The following is a 23,811-nucleotide window of genomic DNA, read 5'->3' on the forward strand; positions in this document are numbered from 1 at the left end:
CAATCAAAGTTGGATCTGAAATGATAAATAACTTTGTTTGTAAACCGTGTTTCTATCAAAATGAGCCACAAGTGGCTCATTTTGGTCAAAATCAAGTTTCTATCATGACCCTAGCAGTCTGGAACATTGAGTTAAAAACATTTGCCATAGTTTCAGATTCAACTGATCATACTAAGTCTTCCGTTATACCGTACATTGACAAAATCCTTCACTTTATTCCTGATCAAGTCAAAGAAGTACACATGTTCAGCGATAATGCTACTTCTCAGTTCAAAAACAAAAGCATTATGGCTGCAATGGTTGTGTTTGAAAAACGTTTTCATAAAAAATTCTTCTGGCATTTCTTTGCAGCGATGCACGGGAAAGGAGTGGTTGACGGAATAGGAGCTACTGTTAAGCGAATCGTAGCCCTGAGAGTTAAAACTAGTCAATACGAAAGCAGGTCAGCAGCAGATTTTGCGTTAGTATTACAAGATTTGCAAATATCTGTAATTCACATGTCAGAAAACGATACAAGACAACAAAAAAATGAACTTGGATTCAGTTCAATTTTAAGTTATTCAAGAAAAATCAAAGGTATATCAAAATCACATTATTTTTATGTTCAGAATGATAACGTTGTTCCGATGCTATTTTCACCTGAGTATAATTAAAATTTATTACAAAATAACAAAACTTTTTAAAATGATTTTAATTTCGTCTTTTTGTTTCGTCACTATATATATATATATATATATATATATATATATATATATATATATATATATATATATATATATATATATATATATATATATATATATATATATATATATAGTGACACTCGTCATATATATATATATATATATATATATATATATATATATATATATATATATATATATATATATATATTATATATATATATATATATATATATATATATATATATATATATATATATATAAGGGGGCATAAAGTTTCTTTTAAATGCTCTTTCGCGCTGTGATAAGACCGTAAGGACTTCTTTGGACACCTAAAATAAAAAGATAATAAAAAGAAAGGTAACTGCCGGGAATTCGGTACATCCATCAGCTATTTTATAGCCTTTAACTTACAATACATTTTAATAAGTTTTACACAAATATGTTTTTTTGTGGAAATGCCCATATGTATGTATGTTTGTATATGTATGTATGTATGTATGTATGTATGTATGTATGTATGTATGTATGTATGTATGTATGTATGTATGTATGTATGTATGTATGTATGTATGTATGTATGTATGTATGCATGTATACAAATGAAAATTTTATATTTAAATTTTTGAAACAAAATTTAAATATTTTACCTAACAAAAGTATAAAATTACAGTTTAATAACATATATTTTAGATGAGGAGTTTGATAGATCTCAATATGTAAGTTTTTTTCATAAATACTTTACTACTTTTTTTCATAAGTTAAAAAATTAAAAATAAAGATAAATACAGCAAAAGATAAAATTGCAATGTTATTTAACTTTTCATTTTAAGAAGTTTAACAAACCTAAATGGCCAACCCTCTCTGACTCTGAAGGTAAAAGCATAATTTATCTGTGGGTTTTTTTTTGTTAATACCTTTTTCTTTCTATTTGCTTTGTTAGTTAATAAATCTTTTTTTCATTAATAATTTTTTGTTGCAACCACTTTTATTATTAGTTGAAATATTTTCAGGTGAACTCTTTGATACAGTGGCTGAGTCAAAATTATCTACGTAAGTTGAGACTTTGTGCTGTTGTTGCTAATTATTTTTATTGTTGTTCGCTGTTTTTTTAAATTTATTATTTATCTGCGTCTATTTTTTTTTTTGCCAAAATTAACTGAAGATTGTTATTGTTTTTAATTTTTTTTGTAGAAGTTTTTGTGTTTGCATATTCATTTTGTAATTTTTGTGTTTTGCCTTTTCGCATGTGTAAAGTTTGTTTTTATTTGTGCTGTTTAGCTAATAGTTTTTATTTTTGTTTACTGTTGTTATTAATTGAGTGTTTTCATATTTTTTATCTTATTATTTAATTTATTATAGCTTTATCGTTTTTAATATTATTTTGAAATTAATTTAATTTACACATGCTTTTATTTATTATAATTTTTTTTTTGTTTGTTTATTTTATTTAGGTGTCACTTCAATGATTAGTTTTCAACTATATGAGTGACACCCAAGGATGCTTTCCTACCGTTAGATGTAAATTCTATGGTTCGTGCGAACCGGCTATTAAAATAACCGAAAATAAAATTTTTTTACTTTAACAAAAAAAAATTATTTAAATAAAATTTATTTACCATTTGGTGCAATTTTATATAAACAATTTGAATATTTTATCTAGTTTTCATTGCGATTCTAATTTTTTACTTTATAGAAAACTTTCAGTTAATTAGTCCTCCCCTCCCCTTTTTATTTAGATTTCTCCTAATATGTAAATTACCAGTGTTTTCATTGGTTGATTTTAAAGTTAACGCGCGTTTTTTCCGTTTAGAACAGTTTAGAAATGCTAACATTAACATGCACGTGTAGCGTAAAAAATATGTATTCGTTACAGTTGCTGAGGTTTTTAACATTGTTTAAATATCCATTGTATTTTTTCTAGATGCATTACTACTTTAATTAAAATTTGTAATTACTTAACCAAATTATTTTTATGATTTTTCATAATTTGTTTGTTTTATTAAATAAAGTAACAAAAAAAATATTGATAATAGCATTATTTATGAACTAGCCAATTTGCTAGAGCCGAGCACATGGAAAATTGAAGATATTGTAGTTCCGTGGATAGAGGCCGAAAATAATTTTGATAAATTTCAAAAAAAATTTTAATTTTGATATCGATAAGAATGATTTCCGTGATTATGTAGAAAATGTAATAAACAATGGCCATCAACAAATTAGTAAAATTGCAGAAAACATTCAAAAAGCGAAAAATATGGTTAATACGGTTGCCGTTAGCAGTGCTGAAGTAGAACGAGGGTTTTCATTGATGAACATCATAATTACTGATATAAGAGCCAGATTAACAGTGCAGACAGTATCAAATATGATGACATTACACTTAGTTGGTCGTCCATTGGAAAATTGGAACGCAGTTCCCTATGTAAAAACTTGGTTGAGGAACCATAACTCGGCAGATGATACAAGGGTTAAAAAATCTAAACCGAACGAATATACTGAAAATCAATTAGCTATTTGGAAATATTTTAAATAATATAATTACTTTATAACAATAATATTTACTAATATATGAAATTTCACAATTTTTTGTTATGTTCAGTTTCTTTTTATGTAAATTTTGTATCTCTTGAAATGAATGAATAAAATAAAAGTGATTTTCACCTCGTTAAATTATTTTTTTATTCTCTTTTATCCTATTACATTATTGTTGCAAAGAATATGAACGATAGTTAAATATTCTTGACTTAGTCTGCCACTCTGACAACCAGATAAAAAAAATAAAAAAATTTGTAAGAAAATATCACTGCGAACCGGTTGATAAATTTTGGGAAAGCATCACTGGTGACACCTAACCTAATTTTGTAAAATTATAAAAAACTTGTAATTTTTCAATTTTTGGTTGAATAAATGGATTAAAAAAAATAAACTGTAACAGTTCAATGTAACTGAATCTAAGTTATTATACTATCTGATAAGTTAGAATCTAGTTTTTTAATGTGTAAGATTCAGTTACAGTGTAACTGACTCTAAGTTACAGTGTAACACACACATCTTAGATTCAGTAACATCTTGTTATTCAGTTGCATTATCAGGTTAACAGTTGCATTATCAGGTTAATCAGATTTAAAGTTTATGATAATTTTTTAATATCTAATAGAATCGATTTCTTTTATTTTCTTCAGATTGAAAAATTCATCAAAGAGTGACCAATCAGATTTTTTTAAAATGAACAATCCAACAAGAAAAAAGATAGATAGCACATTCACAGATAAAAAGGTTTTATCATATTTGTTTTTATACTTTTTTTGTGTGTGCATATTTTAGTTGTAGTTTAGTACGAATGTTTGTGTATTATATGAAGCGTTGCGAACGAAAGGGGCACACCAACCAAAATCAAGTTTTGAGTAAATCGCGTTTGAAGTTTCTAGACTAAAATTTGCAAAGGAGCACACCAACCAAAATCAAGTTTTGAGTAAGCGCGCGAAATTACACTTTTTCCTACCACGTGGTAGAAGAGTTTACACCCCCTCCCCCTCTGTGGTGGTTGGTGGGTTTTTTCAGACCCCTCTCCCCCCCTCCCTACCCAAGCTACCACATGGTTTTTGAACGCTCCCTAAATCGCGTTTGAAGTTTTCAGACTAAAATTTGATTGATTTTCAGTCAGAAAGAGGCCCACTGACTCGTTGATCTTGTGTTATATTGTAGATGACAGACTAATGTAAAAAATGGTTAAAGAAAACGGATTTTCGAAAATTGGTTGGTGTGCCCCTTTCGTTCGCAGCGCCTCATATTTATTACATGTTTTTAAAAGCGTAAAGTAAACAACATCTCTTTATGAAAAGCAAACTTAATGGTATGTAAGCAGTTCATAAAATTGGGTTCAAGCAACCGAAAGATGGTTTCGTTTGAGTGTAGAAAGTACGATGTACATAATTTTTAATACTAAAGATTAAAAATTTATGATTTTTTAACAATTATTTTGTTGAAAATTACAATTTTTGTATCTATAAATATTTGACATGAGTTTTGGCTTGAAAAATGTTGTTAAAAATGAGAATCAGAAGGAATTTAATCAAACTTATTAAATGAGGGCTCACCATTCAAACAAAAATAAACATGTTTAACTATGTGCATACCAGAAACCTTTGATCCTCCAATATTTCATAAAATTTCTTTGAAGAATTTGACTTCTTCTGGGAAAATATCTAATTTGGAGCAACCATTTTAGGTTATCGATAAATCTTGTTTTAAAAGTCATATTGTTGGACATTATGTTGTAAAAGTTCAGTAGTTTTATTTATATCGTTATAGTTAATTCAACTAAACTGCCCATATTTATCTTGTATTTAAGCTTATAGCAGTTATGCTATAAGCTTAAATACAAGATACCATCGTTAATAATGTTATATTTTTCTGTTATTATGACCCTCGTGAATAAAATATATTATTCTATTTTTATGACCCTCGTTAATCAAGTTTTACTTTAGTGTTATTATGACCCTCGTAAATAATTTTTATTTTTTTATTATGACCCTCAAGAATGAAATTTTATTCTTTTGTTACTATGAGCATCGTGAATAAAGTTTTACTTTTCTGTATTATGACCCTCGTGAAAAAAAATTTTTATTTCTGTAATTATGACCATTGTAAATAAAGTTTTGTTTTTCTAATATTATGACCATCGTGAATAAGGTTTTATATTTCTGTTATTAAATCAAATTTAAAATAAAATTTCAATTATCTTATTTGTTATTAAAATTTATTTTTTCTATAAAAATTTACTTTAAAGGATTTTGTTTTTTTATTGTACTTTAAAAGATTTGTGTTTTTATTGTACTTAAACGATTTTGTAATTTTCTTGAAATACTTTATGCTAAAACGGTTTGTATTATAAAGGTTTTTATTTGTAAGATTGTCACAATTTGTTTTATATATTCTTGCAAATAATCTATTTTCTTTCTACTATAAAAGAAAAACTGTATTGTAACTGTATTGTATGTACTGTATTGTATGTATGTATACACTTGAAAATTCGAATAGTTATGTATTACCAATATACGTTATTTAGGTTGAAAAACAATTGAAGGTCACTAATAGTAAACAAATTTGGAATGTTACAAATGTTGAAAAAGAAACACTTGAGGATGGAAGCTAAGCCAGTCTTGGTAAAAATAATGGTTATTTTTCATTTTTACTTATACATTTTTTACTAATACATTTATTATAGACTTATTAATTATTTGTTATAGATTGATAATTATAAATTATTAATAAAGTTTTCTTATAAACAAAGTCACTATTAAAACAAAAACACTGTTATAAACAAAGATATTTAATTCCGTTTAATCAAAGTCTTTTATTCAGAAATATTGCTTAACCTTATTCCAAAATTTTTGATAATTAATCTTTTAGATAAGAAATATTCCAATAGTTTTTGACGTTTAAAAAAAAATATTTTATCGACTTGATATAATTTTAACTACTTTAAATATGCCAATTTTTTTTACTTCTTTAGCTTCTTGAGTTAACAACGAAGATTTTTGTGAGGAAACTTTAATTCAGGTCCTGGCTACCTACTTACCGTAGCCTCACACAATTAAAAAAGCTTGATGACTGGATATTTGTTTTAGAATATATATATATACACGCACAACACAAATGTATATATGTGTGTGTATTTTATAAATATGTTGTATATAACCATGTTAAATTAATTTATTGTTTTTAATTTTAATATTTACACACACACGCACACACATATATAAATATATATATATATATATATATATATATATATATATATATACATATATATATATACATATATATACATATATATATATATATATGTATATATATATTTATATTTATATATATATATATAAATATAATTATATATATATACATATATATATATATATATATATATATATATATATATATATATATATATATATATATATATATATATATATATATATATATATATATATATATATATATATATATATATGCACGCACACGATTATATGTGTGTGTGTTGTATATATTATTATAATATATTGTTATATTGTATAATATATTGTTTAAAAATTTTTTTAAAATATTGTTATGAGAAAGTTTTTATCAAGGTCCGTGGCTATTTACATGCCTTAACAATTTAAAAGAGTTTAAAATTTAAGTGAAATTTTTATAAAGAGAAGACATTATTGGACTCTTAAGCACCTGCTTTTTTAGTTGAAAGGAAAAAGAGCGAGATTTTTCCAGCCATCTAGCCACGTCATTGTTTTTTACTTGAGATGATAAATTGAAATGTTGCACATAAATATATGAAAATATTAAAAATAATCATTTTTTTAACTTTTAAATTTCGTCCTTTTTTAAGCACAGACCTTTAAACCTTATATATATATATATATATATATATATATATATATATATATATATATATATATATATATATATATATATATATATATATATATATATATATATATATATATATATATATGTATATATATATGTGTATATATTTACATATATATGTATATATATATATATATATATATATATATATATATATATATATATATATATATATATATATATATATATATATATATATATATATATATATATATATGTATATATACATACATACACATATATATGTATATACACATATATATATATACATATATATATATATATATATATATATATATATATATATATATATATATATATATATATATATATATATATATATATATATATATATATATATATATATATATATATATAAATTAGTAAAAAACACTTATCTAACTTTTTTCTTCAACTTGAAGTTGGATCATGAGGAAGAGTACTCTTCCTGATGATCCAGCAATGGTGAAACTTCAAGTTGAAGAAAAAAGTTAGATAAATGTTTTTTACTTATTTATTATTGCTCTGTTCTTTAAGAATATTGAGCACTCTATTTGTAAAATACACTAACATAATTTACATATACATATATATATATATATATTTATATATATTTATATATATATATATATATATATATATATACATATATATATATATATATATATATATATATTTATATATATATATATATATATATATATATATATATATATATATTATGTTAGTGTATTCCACAAATAGAGTGCTCAATGTTCTTAAAAACCAGAGCAATAATAAATTAGTAAAAACTCATATCTAATTTTTTCTTCTTCCAAATAAAAAAATTTAGATGAACGATAAAGATAAGTGCTATACCTCGAGAAAATATTCCAGATAGCCCAAATACTTTTATTTGCAAAGATCATTGGCTTAAAGATTATAAAAAAGTTTTAGTTTATGGAAAGTTAAGACCAAAACATCCACCATCTGTATTTTCTTGTGTAAATCTAAGTCAAATTCCGACTGCACATGCACCGCCAAGATCAACAACTAGATCATTGCAATCTTTAAGAAATATTGTGCCTGATGAAGTGGAGTATTTTTTAAAGGCCGACAAAATTTCATCCTTTGAAGATTTGTGTAATAAAATAATGTCTAAAACTATATCTTTTCCATATTCGATAATATCAAAATTGATGAAAACTGTTTACATCTTCAATCTGCTGATACATTGGACAACTTGGGTGTTCCAAAGTTTGTTTTGAAAATAAAAAATGATTTATCCTTTGATATCTACCACTGGTGTTAAGTGTATCATAAAACCTTTTTCTTACAATTAAATGAATAATATTGACTGTCGGCTCCATGCTGCTATACACAATCTGAATTCTTTATATATTGATTCAATTGATCACAAGAAAAGTATTATTATGGAACAAATTTTAAGTATGAACTCATTAGTGTCAATTGAGGAAAAAAAAATATTCTCATGATATGGTTGCTAGGGCGTTTGAATACTTGTCATTGTCAAGAACTCTTTATTCTCGCTTACGTGATGATTATGAACCACCAAGTATATTGCTGATGACAAAATTGACGTCTAAAGTTAGAAATGTTGGAGATGATGATTTTTTAAAGTTTTATTTTAATAAATATTCTATTTCTCAAAGCCAGGTAATTTTACTAATTGATGAAATTATGTTAAACCACAGTAAACATATCAAAGAGGTAACATTTTTGGTAAATCTGTAAACTCTCCAAATGAATGGGCAAAAACAGTTTTAAGTTTAATGATTTGTTCATTGTTTGGTAGAAAACAGTTTTTGTATAAGGCTTTGCCAGTAACAGGTTTAGATGCTAGTTTTCAATATGATCAAACAATGCAAATAATTGAAATAATAAAAAATTGTGGTGGTTCTGTTGTTGCTATTATTTGCGACAATAACAAAGTAAATAAAAAGTTTTTTGGAATGTTTAATCTACATAATAATTGGTGCACTAATGATAAGATTTTTTTCTGAATGACTTTGTTCATTTAATAAAATCTATTCGCGACATTGGCTCACAGAAAAATGCCAAGAACTCTGTTTTACTTATGAAGGTATTTCAAGAACTGCAAAATGGTTAGATCTTAAAAAGCTTTTTAATTTGACAAACATTTCATTATAAAATTGTCTAAACAAAATGAAACTGCAATTTTTCCTGAGCCAATTGAACGTCAAAATGTGTCAATTTGTTTAAGAGTATTTTGTGATGAGACTTTAGCTGCTTTAAAAACTCATCCATCAATGGAAAATGTTGATGATACAACAGTTTTTTTAATCTATTTTTATTAAATTTTTCAAAGTTGTTAATGTTAAAGGACTTTATGAGGATATCTGTATTAGAGATTAATATTGTGCAGTTTTTTCATCAAATAATGATAAGCGAATGAACTTTCTTTTAAATTTATAAACAATACAATAAACAAGGTCAAAGAATTAAGTAAAGATACCTCTTGTGCTTTTTCTAATACGTGTCGTGGAATGGTTGAACTAGTAAAACATTTACTAATTACAAGTCATAAGTATGTTTGCCTTGGACATTTTACTAGTGATCCTATTGAGAAAGCATTTGGAAAACTTCGATAAGGATCAGGTGGTACCTATTTTATAAATGTTCAGCAAATATTACAATAAGTTGACATTAAAAAAACAAAACTTTACTAGAATATTGGTATCATTGTTAATGATTTAGAATCTTCATCGAGCCATGTGACAAATGTAATTATGTAATGTAATTAATGTAATGCGAAATGTTTTTCATAATCTTTTAGTTATTGAAATTATCTATAAAGTCTAAATGATCTAAATTAAAATGTGTTTGGTTTATATTGCTGGCTATGTCAGTAGAGAAGATCCTCCAGTTGAAGATACATAAATTTGTTTCGACCAATTCGGAGAATATGTCAGAGAGATTAATCGTGGTGGTTTAAATTTGCCTGGCGATAACATTTGTAATTGGTTATTTTATTCATATATTTTGTTTCACCATCTTTACACTTTTGTCTGTCGTGTTAGCTTATCTAACTGATTTTTGATGGTATCTAATTTTTATGGATATAGCAATGTTTCAAAAAAACATTGCAAAATCCTTGCCAATATATTTTTTAACAATTATTGCCATCTTTATACTCCGCGATCTTTAAAGGAACTCAAATTGAAAATTTTGAAGCTATCTTAAATGTGAATTTTATATATTTGGTCTAGGAATTAATTCGTGCGGTTTGACAAAGGATTACGAAACTTGCTTATTGTCTCAGCGTTTCGTTTAGCCACGCATGCGTGCAAAGATCACTGTTATTACGCATCATTTTCATTATAAATCATTTGATTTAAGCGTAAACAACACTATTATTAATTTTTTGTTCCTGATAAAGTGTTTTTGCGGGGGATTCTTCATTACTTTAACATGAAGAAAAGTGCTACCGAAAGTCATATGGTGACCATGCTCTAGCTGAGCGAACGTGTCAGAAGTGGTTTGCACGGTTTAAAAGTGGTGATTTTTGTTTGGAAGACCAAGAGCGACCAGGACAGCCTAAAAAATTTGAAGATGCGAAATTGGCAGCATTGCTCGATCAGGATTCTTGTCAAACGCAAGAGGACCTTGCAAAATCGTTAGGAGTTGAACAATAAACAATTTCCAGACGCCTCAAAGCCATGGGTATGATTCAAAAAATGTCTCATTGGGTTTCACATAAATTGAAAGAGAGAGACGTGGAAAGAAGAAAGACCATTTGTAAATTGCTGCTTGAAAGACAGAAAAAAAAGAGATTTTTGCATCGAATCGTTACTGGTGATGAGAAATGGATTTATTACGAGAATCCTAAACGAAAAAAGGCCTGGGTTAAGCCAGGTGAACCAGGTCTATCACAACCCAAACGGAATATTCACTGTGCAAAGGTTATGCTGTGTATATGGTGGGATATGAAAGGTGTGGTGTACCATGAGCTTCTGACACCTGGTGAAACTATTAATGGAGAACGTTATCGACGACAATTAATGCATTCGAAGCAAGCTCTGGTCATAAAACGACCAGATTGGGGTAACAGACATGATAAACTCATTTTTCAGCATGATAACGCTCGACCACATGTCGCAAAACCTGTCAAAAACTATTTGGAAAATTTCGGATGGGAAGTGTTAACCCACCCGCCGTATTCTCCGGACATTGCTCCTTCTGACGACTACTTGTTCGATTGCATGAATAACGATTTGATTGGACAGCGCTTCACTTCTTCAGAAAATATCGAAAAATGGGTCTCTGATTGGATCACTTCTAAGGATGAAGCATTTTTTCGACACGGAATTCGTAAATTGCCGGAACGATGGGTAAAAGTAGTGACTAGCGATGGACACTATTTTCATTAATGTATTCATCCATTTAGTTTTTGAAATAAACCTTCAATTTTCAATTAAAAAGCGCATGAATTAAATACTAGACCTAATATATATATATATATATATATATATATATATATATATATATATATATATATATATATATATATATATATATATATATATATATATATATACAATAAAATTTATAATAAAAATTAAAGACCACTCATTTTTTAGTTGGTTTCCTAATCTTTAAATTAAAGTTAAGAAGATTCTTATTGACATATTAAAATATTTTTTTTAATATCTTGTTAATTAAAACATACGGATTAAAGTGGTATAATTTTTTAAATTTAATTCTAATTAAATAGCTTTTAACTTATTAAAAAACTGATGAGTACTTATAAATCTTCTTAAAATAAATTGGACAAAATTTAACAACCACTTTTAAATCTTTAATTTGCACTTATTAAAAATAATAATCCATTATTTTTTTTAACTGTCTTAATTGCTTATTACGTTGGCTATAAAATAAAATGTCGAAACCTGAGTTTTGATATCAAATAAACATTTATTTTTTGAATTGCAATAAGGATATAAAAATATTGCAAAAATGCGTGCAAAGATCGAAGAAAAAGACAGAGACGCGGTTCTTGTATTAAAAGAAGAAGGCTATAGCATCAGACAAATAGCAGAAAAGCTCGGAAGGTCTCACTCTTGCATTATTAGCATAATTCAACGATACTAAGAGACCCGGTCAATTAATGATCGTCATAGGACTGGACGCAATAAAATTTCAAATGACCGTGATGTTCGCTCGTTAGTGAAATAAATGAAAGAAAACATCATCTACAGACTTGTCTTCGAAATGGACCATGTCAAATTGTCTGAAAGCAAGCCCTAGAACTGTGCGAAGGGTCCTCCACAATTTAAATTATTTATGACGTGCTGCTGCAAAAAAACCACGCTTAAATAAAAAACAAAAATTTGCCAGGAAAGAGTGGTGCAAACTACATAAAAATTGGTCAACAGATCAGTGGAGCCGTGTGGTCTTTAGTGATGAAATGAACGTTGAGGTAGACAACAAAAAAGGTCGCGTAATGTTGCGTAGAATGGTTCGATGAATCATGCATTTTGAAACGAACAAAACATGGCAGTGGTTCAATAGGCATTTGGGCCTGTATGAGTGCCTGTGGAGTTTGCGTTTTTCATTTATTCGATGGTAGACTCAACAAAGAAATGTACATCGAAATTTTGAAAACTCACTTATTCCTAGCATTAATTTATGGCAGTTGCAAGATGGATTTATTTTCCAGCAACATAATGCGCCGTGTCATAAAGCGCATGTTGTTAGCGATTGGTTCAATTCTAATAAAATTCAAGTGCTTCCATGGCCTGCCAATAGTCCAGACTTAATTCCAATAGAGAATTTATGGTCGTGGCTTGATCACAAGCTTGGTAAAGAACAACTTTACAATTTGGAAGATTTGAAATCTTCTATCTCTCATCATTTGAAAAATGTGCCTAATGAAATAATCAAAACTTTAATGAATTCAATGCCAGAACGAGTACAAGAGTGCTTTAAAACGAATGGAGGAACAACACGTTTCTAAGTTATTTTTTTATTGCTTTTTAAAATATTTTTGAAACTGGTCTTAAAATTTTGTCCCATTTTTTTTCCCATTTAAATTTTTTACTAGTCAGTTTTTTAATTTTTTAACATTATTTTGTAAAAAAATTATAAATTCTTTTATAATGAATATAAAATACAATAAAAATTCTTTCTAAAAATGTTTTTCTTTTTTTTGATACCTTTTTCCAAAATAAAATTATACTAAGGTTAAAAATAAATTTTGAAAAAAAATGAGTGGTCTTTAATTTTTGGCCACCGCTGTATATACATATATATATATATATATATATATATATATATATATATATATATATATATATATATATATATATATATATATATATATATATATATATATATATATATATATATATATATATATATATATATTTGACTGGATTACATTTAATATACGATTTTTTTTATTTTGGAGATTGTATTTATTTATTTGTTACAAAAAATCTTTGTTTATGATAAATTAAAAATCTAATGAACTCATTTTTTGTCAAAAACCACAAAATGCTTCCATAGAAAAAAAAATAAACTCGCCTACAGTTTTTTATTGAGCCGTACGATTACAAGGCCTGCCACTATAGTAGGCCATGGTATATATATATATATATATATATATATATATATATATATATATATATATATATATATATATATATATATATATATATATATATATATATATATATATATATATATATATATATATATATATATATACATACATATACATATATATATATATATATATATATATATATATATATATATATATATATATATATATATATATATATATATATATATATATATATATATATATATATATATATATTTATATATTCTGATCAAATATTTTGTAAATCTCTAAGCAAATTTGTGCGGTGCATCTTTTGTATCCACACTTATATAATTATAGTTACAAACTACAACTTTTTAGATTATAATATAGCATAATTAAATTGCGGTACATTTAATAAAGCCATAAAATGTATAATACTTATTATTTGCGGTAGCAAATAGAATTAATCAATAATTACTGTCATTTTACTTGTATATTTTGATCTGGCAATACGCATTTGTGACAGTTTTTTATTATTATTTGTAAGTTAAACAAAGACTCCGAAATCATGGCTCATAAAGTTATTAACATTTGGTTTTTATACCTGAATTTGATATGGGACGTGGTAAGCGTTTAGCGAATGAAGTATTAGCAGTAATCAAAGCATGTAAAAATGCAGACTTATCTAATTAGGAAATTACAAAGAAAATTAAAAGATCTACAAAAGTGGTTAATAATTGCTTCAAGATTGGCGTTAATTATGGAGCTTATAAGTAAAGTGGTGGCAAAAGTAAAATTGATAATCTTACTAAACGAGTTATTGTACGTCGTGCTGCTACGTGTACATGACTACATCTTAAATTTGTGTTGATTTACAATTACCTGTAACTGTTCAACGTGTGATGTCTCACAATCTTACATAAAGATCCAAACACAGTTCGGAAAAGCGTAAACTAAGACGAAAACTTACTGTTCGTCATAAAGAAGTTAGATTACTATTTGCAAAAGAACACATGTCTTCGCAGGAATAGTGGCATCAAGTTCTCTTTAATGATGAAAAAAGTTCAATCTAGATGGTCCTGATGGCTATCAATATTACTGGCACGATCTTCGAAAAGAAAAAGAAACTCGAATGAGTCATAACTTTGGTCGTGGAACTCTTATGGTTTGGGCGGAAGGGGAGGCTTTTTTCTTTGCTGGAAAAAAACCTCTGGCATGGATTTCAACAAAAATAAATTCACAGGACTACATTGACTTATTAGAAATTAGTTTGCTTGAACATGGTGAAGAATTGATGGGTGAAAGTTTCATTTTCTAACAAGACAATGCTGCTATATATAACTCAAAGCTTACAAAAGCTTGGCTTTGAGAGAAAAATATTTACGTAATAGAATGGCCCGCATGCAGTCCAGGTCTTAACCCAATTGAAATCTATGGGGAATACTTTCTAGAAAGGTTTATAAAAATGGTAAGCAATATAAATCCGCATTGGAGCTGAAAACCCGTATCAGGGAAGCTTGGAATGAAATATCTATAGAAACTATCAAAAATCTTGTGACTAGTATGTAAAGTCGCATATTTGAAATCATTAAAAATTCAGGAAGCAATACTAAATATTAAATGAGCGTAAAACAAAATTTTTTTGGTATTTTCTTGTATATAACGTGAATGCGTTTAATTCAATTTTCTCCACAAATTGAATACTTTTAATTTTTTTTCCACTTGTAATTAATTAAGCATACCAATTTATAAACTTTTTAATTATTGTACAAGATAATAAAAAATATAATAGATTTAATAATTGTTTCATTGCCATTTTTGTTAAATTAGAACAAAAAATAAAGGTGAGACTAATTCTATTTTCTCCGCTATATATCAAATTTTTATTCACCTAAAGCTAAGCAATTTACTCCAAAAACGCCGAGTTCAGCTTTACGTGAATAAAAGATTGATCAAAGCTTTTGAAGTTTTTATTCGCGTAAATTGACCTATTACTAAGCAAAAAACTTTTTTTTTATTCACCCGGCCTCATAGGCCGAGTGAATAAAAAAAATGCTTGGACTATTTTATAGTCGATTTCAGTTGGGTTAAAAATAACTCATTTAATTTTAAATGCAGATATTCTTCATTAAAAATTATAAATTACAATTTTTTATTAATTACGACAAATTAGGCAACATAATATTTAACAAAAGGTTAACGAGTAATAACTATTAAAAGTTTTATAATGGTTGAACTGTTTACTCATATCTGGATTTATCCATGCAATGAACAAACTTTCTTTAACCTTAAGCTCGAATTTATTGGAGACAGAATTCAATATCAAGAAACAATCATTATTATAATTATTAAAACAATTATTGATAGCATGGAGATGTTTGTATCTCTCCTGTAGTATTCAATCATTCGTGTTCTGAGGTGGCGAGAAACTCTTGATTAAATACTGCGCGTACCTTACGCTCAGTATTTAATCAAGAGTTTTGGTAATAATTTTAACATTTTAGGCAGCTTGAAAAAAGTGATATATGAAAAAGAAAATTGTTAAAAAAGATCAAATGCTGGTCGTATTAGAATGTAAGTCATTTTAATGCGACCTTATCCCCTCATATATTATATCGCAATTTATTGGAAATTATTTTGGAAATTAATGACATGCAAAAACACTGTTAAATAAAACGACTAATTGTTGTTGCTTGAGTAAAAATACTTTCAACGTTTGATGCGAAGCGCAAAAACAGGGGTAATGGAAACAACTCTTGAGCTTCTTTTTAGACAAATACTGCCTTGGGCCCGTCTCTAGTTTGGCTTATCTGGACTGATGGCAGAAAAAACGTTGCTCTAATTAGAGTAGAGTAATAGCTTCAGGCTAACAACAAAAATTTCACGATTTGAGTAAAATATTTACTCGTGAGAAGATGATGGGCAATCCATTGTTGATTTTGTGATTCCTTGTTTTTAGCTCTGATTACTTTTGATAAATATACACTGAAACGATCAGATAACCGTCGATAGCAGATATTTAGTCTGACTTACAGGCAGGGGTGGATCCAGCATTTTTTAGTCTTTGAGATAACTTCCAGACATGGAGCAAACTCCAAACATTTATATGTTTATTTTTATGTCAATTAAGAATGCTTTGCAAAAAATTGCGATGATCGGAGCCTGGGAACCCAAGTTTTCGACCCGCCCCTGCCCCAAACGTGAGAGCAAAAGTTAATATACTGTTTTCAACTAGAGTTATATTTATCGATAAATTTTAAATTTCATAGTAAATATTTTAGCGTTCAAAAAATATGACCATATAAAGTTTAAACTCCGCTCAATTTGAGGGGGTTGCAAATTTTATATAGTCATAATTTTTGAATGCTGAGAAATTTTACTATGAATTCTAAAATTTCACGATGAATATAAGTCTAGATGAAAATAGTACAAAAAATATTTTATCAACTTGTTGCTCTCACGTTTGGGGCAGAGGGGCGAAAATTTTTGGGCTTTTTTGTCCCCAGGCTCCAGTAACCCTATTTTTTGAAAAGCATCTTTATTTGACATAAGTATAAATATATAAATGTTAGGCGTTAGCTCCATGTCTGGAAGCTAGATAGCTCGAAGACCAAAAAATACTGGATCCGCCCGTGCCTACAGGTCAGGCTAAATATCTGCTAAAGCCTGTCCGCCAAAGTTCTGATTTTCTAAGATTTTAAGAAATTGTTCTGCCTAATTTTTAAAAATGTATCAGTTATTATAGATTAACAATCATTGTACATTAATTATAATTATTGTTTAATTTTACAATCTTTGTAAAATTTAATTTTTATTGATGAATATTTATAATTACGATGAGAATCAAGAAAAGTTCCGTAATGCTCATATGGAAGAATCAGCCCAGATAATTCTCTACTTGGAGATGCCATTGCCACTCTGCTCGCTTAAATGCGACCAATTCGTTATGATAAAAAGAGCAATAAACTTTTTTTCACAAAATAATGAATTTCGATTTCAATTACTTTCTGGGATCCAGAATTTTTTTTCAAGTCCTCCATCGACATTTAACGTAACAATGGGTTTAACCATAATAGCTTTAGGATCTCTACTAATGGAGTCAAATTTCTTCATATCTAAGAGCATCTAAAAGTTTAATTCATTAACGTAAAACATGTTTTACTGATCGAAAAGCAATAATTATAGTTCCAGAATAGATAACAACACCTATTTTTTTTAAGACCATCTGTTTTAGTCGTAATTCCAGCGTATACATATGATATGACCATGTGTTTTTTGTCGCCATGACGCAATCGAAGAGTTATCGAATAGTTCCACCGGCATAAACAGCGGCGCTTGCTTGTTGACTGCAATGTTTCTTATTGGCAATCTGGCCTTGTTGCCTTGGCTACTAAAGCAATACTTCATTCTTCCACATATTCTATGGTTGAAAAGCAGAAGAGCCAATCAACATATTTTAAATAGATTCTGTTATCTAATTGATCTAACTTATAAATGTTTAGCTGTGCCTTTTCCTTCTAATATTGCAATTTTTCTTATCTGAAGTAGATGGAGAGCACTTTTGCTGATTGGAATTCCAATTTTGCTTATTGTGGATGTCAAATTATTCAGAGTTTCAATGCTATATACAACAATGGCATATAATTGGATATAATAAACTTCTTATCAGAATATAGGATTTATTTCATAAATTATACTACGCGGAGAACCTCACGCCGACGTCTTTCGTCATGGCAACAGAATGATAAAGCTGTTGAGCTTTATCATTCTTGTCAAGTGAAATAGACGTGCGGACTGACTATTTTGGAGTATTGGACCAAAATGACAGTTGCTCGCTTTTGAACTTCATTGTCTTTTCATTGAATAAGTTGACCTATAAAATTATTCTTGATTCAAGATCTTCATGCTTGAGCTTCTCTTTCTTTAATGGATTATATAGACTTTCCAAGTAACAGCCTTTCCTCAGGAAACCATCAATAAGTGAAGCAAGTGAATAGTGATATTTCACTAAAATATTCACAACTTACTTTTAAATGTGTTTGATTCTATCTTATTGTTTTGGAAGCTTAAAAGTTTATAACTTTTTTTGTAACTGGGGCTCAATAAAATGTGGCGCCTTTGGCCCACTATATGGAGTGATTTTGGCCGAGGCTAAAAGCACCAAATGTAGAAAAAAAACTGTTATGAAATAGGTTTAATGATTATTTGTAAATGTTAGGATATTTTATGTTGTAATGATAAAAAATAGGATTTTTTATTACAGTAGAATCCCATTAACTCGGACTCTGAAAGAGCGTATATATTTTGTCTGCTTAGATTTGTTAACTTATATTTGACGCAAAAGTATTTAACTTTTGAAAGTTCTAAGTTTTGAAGTTTTTTAGGTTTTTAAATCTTAATTATAATAGTCATAGATAGAATTTAACCAAATCGAAGATATCAGCGAAAATGGAAGTTTTGTTAATATGACCACTTAAATGCAATTAAATGCAATTAAATGCAATTATGTGTACGTATGTGCACTTTTTATATGGAATTATATGTAATTCAAAATAATAATTCTAGTTAAGCGAATTTTTCTGTGATTCCAAAAAACAGTATGAGTTAGCGAACTGTCTGACTTAACCGGTATACAACTAATGCAGATGATTTTATATTAAGTGTATAAGAAAGTTCAAGGGGAATTGAAAATTCGTCCGACTTAGTAAAGGTCCAACTTATCCAGGGTCCGAGTTAACGGGATTCTACTGTAGTAGAAACATTAGTAAATCTGTATAAACGTTTGTAATATACAATTAAATCAGTATAATAGTAAAACTATTTCTCACTTTTGAACAGGTACATCATAACTCATTAAAAGTTTTAAAAACGGTTTATTAACTCCAAGACAACCAGCTTCAAAATAAGAAATATCCAGATCAGTATTAAAGATAATATCAAATGCGCATACCTCAAAAAGTATGATGGGTAGCCATTATTTATATCTACAAAAGAATTTTTTTTTATACAGATATAAATAATTCCGCATATTTTCTATGGAATAATATGACTTTAAGTGTAATTCAAAATACCGTTTAGACAAAATCATAACTTGTTGACTTTGTACCTACATTTTTTATACATTTTATGTGCACCTACATTCTTTATACATTTGATGTGAGCTTTGTCGCAAAACCTTTTTTAAAACCTTGTTTTTGTAAATATATGTTTTTTTGGATTTTTACTGTTTTTATTGATTCAATGCATTTTTTAGTCTCTTTTTACTGGGTTGGATCCATGTTACCTCAACACGGGGATGACTTTAGCCCACCATTTAAACCCTCAAAAAAATACTTTGTGATTATTTGAAATTGCGAGACAGATAGTTTAAATATTTCTTTTCACTTTTGTGGTTTTCGTGCACTAGACGTGCTAAATGGGCCAAAGCCACCCCAGTTTACGGTACCTAGGTACTTAAACTTGACAACGACAACTAATTCAGAACCAGCTTAGAAATTTAGCGGAAATTTGTTTAATACATTTATACATTTCTGCTTTGAATATATGTATGTTTTATTATGGATAATTCTGTAAAACAAAATACTAAAACTTGAAGCTAAAAAATTAATTAATGAAAAATAATAATGACAGTGTAAATAAAAAATAATAACAATAATAAAAAGTAACAGTAAAAAAAAAGCAAATAAAAATAAGTGTAAACATTAAAAGCAAATGATTGATATATGTCACTTAAATAAAATGATCAAAGAAGAGAGACACCAAATTTTTACTATTAACAAGATAATATGAAAAAAAAAACAACTAATAAATATCTCTTCATTAAATATTCTATGCTATTTGTTGTTTTATTTAGAACTTGATCTGTTGGTCTCAAATGTAGTTGTAATACTGCTAAATGTTATACTCTCAAATGAAGTTGTAATACTGCTAAATGTTATACTCTCAAATGAAGTTGTAATACTGCTAAATGTTATACTCTCAAATGTAGTTGTAATACTGCTAAATGTTATACTCTCAAATGTAGTTGTAATGCCGCTAAATGTTATACTCTCAAATGTAGTTGTAATACTGCTAAATGTTATACTCTCAAATGTACCTCCAATATTAGCAATTATGCTATCTTTTTCTTTCATAACATAAGAAGATATATTCCCTGAACGTCACTTTAATTATTTTGAACCGTCGGAGTGATCGTCAAGTGACTTAAATGATCTAAAAATGACATGTTAACTAAATCAATAGATAAGTTTTAACTTACGAAATGGCACTTTAGACATGCTTGATAGAAAAATTATGTTTGGCGATTATGTTTTTCGTTATTTTTACCATATTTGTTTATGTTAGTAATTAAGTGGTTTTTTGTCTTAAAAAATAATATTAATAAAATGTATTTAATGATATAAACGATGTAAGTTATAAAAACTTTATTTAAAGTTGTTAATGCAGCATCTTAAGTACCCTCTTAAACTCACCTACTCGTGGTTATATACCACCCAGATTAAAATCTTAAACTCACCTACTCGGTTAAAATCTTAACTCACCTACTTGTGGATATATACCACACAGATGATATACAACACAGCTATCCCGCTATCATACGCGGGATAGTTGTGCGGTATATCATAAGTTTTAATAAAGTCATCTTCTTAAGGAAATTAATTTAGATTTTTTGTTTTATTTTTTTTTATTTCAACTCAATTTTTTTTGTATTTGTTTAAAAATATATTAAATTATTTGTGTTAACTTTGTTTTTCTTTTTAATTAATTTCTAATACTTATGGAAAACAGCTAGATGTTTTGTTTAATTATATTGAAAAAGTTATCTGTTTTATTTTTAGTACACTAATTTGTATTGTATATTATATCTGCTTTTTCTTAATATATTGACTTGATAATATATTAGTGAATATATTTTGAGGCTTTATTCATAAATCAAACAGTTGTTATTAAAATAAAATTCCTTATTAATAAAATTTTATCATTTAAAAAACCCTGTTTACTTGTAGGAGGAAACTGTAATTGGTTCTAAAAATTATTTATCAAACTTTTTAAATTTAATTACGTAAAGTTTTTATGAAATTAGTTTTAACTATGTTTTTCCCATATATTTATGTTTGAAGACAACACACATGTTACAAACATATGGTTTAAAAAAAAAAAACATCTGGTTTATGAAGGAAAAAAATTCTTTTAGGATTTTAACGTTATTTACCTAATTTAAAAGGGTTTACATTTTCAAAGTTTTTTGATTTATACCTTTTTACACGTTTTTTATCAAACTTAATGGTCAAATCATATAATTATAATTAAAGTTTAAATCATTGATCACATTATTATCATTCGGAAAATATATTTGAATGATAATAATTCCACATTATTATCATTCAAATATATTTTCCGAATTTTCAGATTTTTAATTTCCAAAATAAAATAAAATCAGTTAAATAAAAACAACAACTTAAAAATAAAAATGTAAAGTTTTGTTATCTTGTATTACTTTTAAATTAAAAAAAAAAAAATTGTGTATAAAAGTATATATAAAGTCTAAAATATCATTTTTATATTGTTTTATAAAGAAGCTCAAAAGAGCGCTTTTTAGTTAAAAGCGTGTACAAAGATCAAACATTAGAACGTGGAAACATAATAAATTTTTATATATTCAATTTAGCACATGTATAAATTATGCAGATTATATCATCAAATTTGGGTAATGTTTTCCCTTGAAAAATGTGTTGGTGTTTGTTTATGATTTTTAACAATTGAATTTAGTTATTGCGTTACTTTACTCCCCATAAAATCTGCGATTGTTGACCAATCCTTTATTTTTGAATGAAGCTTCATTTTTAAAACCATCATTTTTAATGTTCAACGAAACAAACTGCAAAATTTAGATATAAAGTTCAAAAATAAAAGGAAACCATGGATCCTAAAAATAGGGGAACAAATGAAGAAAACATACCTTCTTGTGTTAAAAGAATTATAGACGCAGATGAAGAAAATATACCTTCTCGAGTCAAAAGAATTATAGATACAAATGGCCGAAAAAGACGTATATATAGTATTATACATCAAGATCCTAAACAAAGTTGTCGTCGATTCCGTGCAAACGACCGCGAAAGACATCGTATGAACTCTTTAAATGGCGCGCTGCAGACATTAAAACGGTGTGTTCCGTTATATCATGGAAAAAGAAGAGTTACAAAGCTACAAATTTTACAGTTTGCGTGTCATTATATAAGCGATCTCTCGGATATTTTGTGCAACCCAAATTCATTACATGACTCGTTTGAAGATAATCGTAACTCCCAAATAAATTCTTTAATAAATATGATGGAAATACGGTCATCAGAAGGATTTTCAGCAACTTCAAATCAATCATTGATAGAAAGGATGGATTTTTTAGCGTGTAATACGATTAACATGTTTTCGGATGTAAGTATGTTTCCATCATCACACATATATCCAATAGTTAATATTCCTCAATGCACGGTTAGCAATAATTTTTTTGAAATGTAATCGAGATTAAATTTTTAAAATATATAATATCACTTTTTCAATTTTCTTTAATCACAAAACTTCATTTTTTTAAATTTTCAAAACGTAAAACCTATTTATTAGAAAAAACTTCTACGAAGGTCGTTAAAGTTTAAGTTTTGTAAATTTTAATTAAAAAACAGTTTACGGCTTTATTAAAATTAAGTGACTTTAAATTCTTTATTAAATAAGTAATAGACGACGTTAAGTATTTTTTAAAAAGGTAACGGCGCACAGTGGAGTATTTCACTTGAAAAGTTGAACAAAATTATTTTATGTTTATTATCGATGTGATATTTAGTAAAAAGAAGTTCATGGTCATTGTATTTTATTAAGAACGATTCTCACATGAATTATTGTATTAAACGGTTCTCACAATGAATCATTGTATTAAAAACGATTTGTCACACATGAAATGTAAAAAATCTTACATACTTTACAAATATCTACAACTTTAAAACTATTTATCATAATAACAAATAACTAAATTTATAATTCTTAAAAGGATATTCACACTTGAAAGATGGATTTAAACCTATACTGGGTTTCTTCATCACTGAACTTAATCCATAGGTTATACCTGTTGTTATAAAT

At 27.2% G+C, this 23,811-nt stretch overlaps 1 protein-coding gene across 3 annotated transcripts in view; it reads left to right on the forward strand.

Moving 5' to 3' along the window:
- The window catches only part of LOC136079732 (uncharacterized), a 112,059-nt gene extending 105,659 nt beyond the window's left edge, over positions 1–6,400 (forward strand). For 2 of the 3 annotated variants that reach the window (XM_065795997.1, XM_065795998.1), the window contains exons 14-19: positions 1,377–1,402; positions 1,517–1,559; positions 1,697–1,736; positions 3,869–3,962; positions 5,755–5,851; positions 6,202–6,400. In XM_065795997.1, coding sequence (XP_065652069.1) covers positions 1,377–1,402; positions 1,517–1,559; positions 1,697–1,736; positions 3,869–3,962; positions 5,755–5,841 — 290 coding nt within the window. In that variant the 3' untranslated portion in view covers positions 5,842–5,851; positions 6,202–6,400. Of the gene's footprint in view, positions 1–1,376; positions 1,403–1,516; positions 1,560–1,696; positions 1,737–2,137; positions 2,305–3,868; positions 3,963–5,754; positions 5,852–6,201 lie in introns of those variants that run through there. The other variant, XM_065795999.1, reaches the window with a different exon arrangement.
- The last annotated feature ends 17,411 nt before the right edge of the window (positions 6,401–23,811 follow it).

This window comes from Hydra vulgaris, chromosome 04, assembly GCF_038396675.1.
Source record: "Hydra vulgaris chromosome 04, alternate assembly HydraT2T_AEP".
Classification (NCBI taxonomy): domain Eukaryota; kingdom Metazoa; phylum Cnidaria; class Hydrozoa; order Anthoathecata; family Hydridae; genus Hydra; species Hydra vulgaris.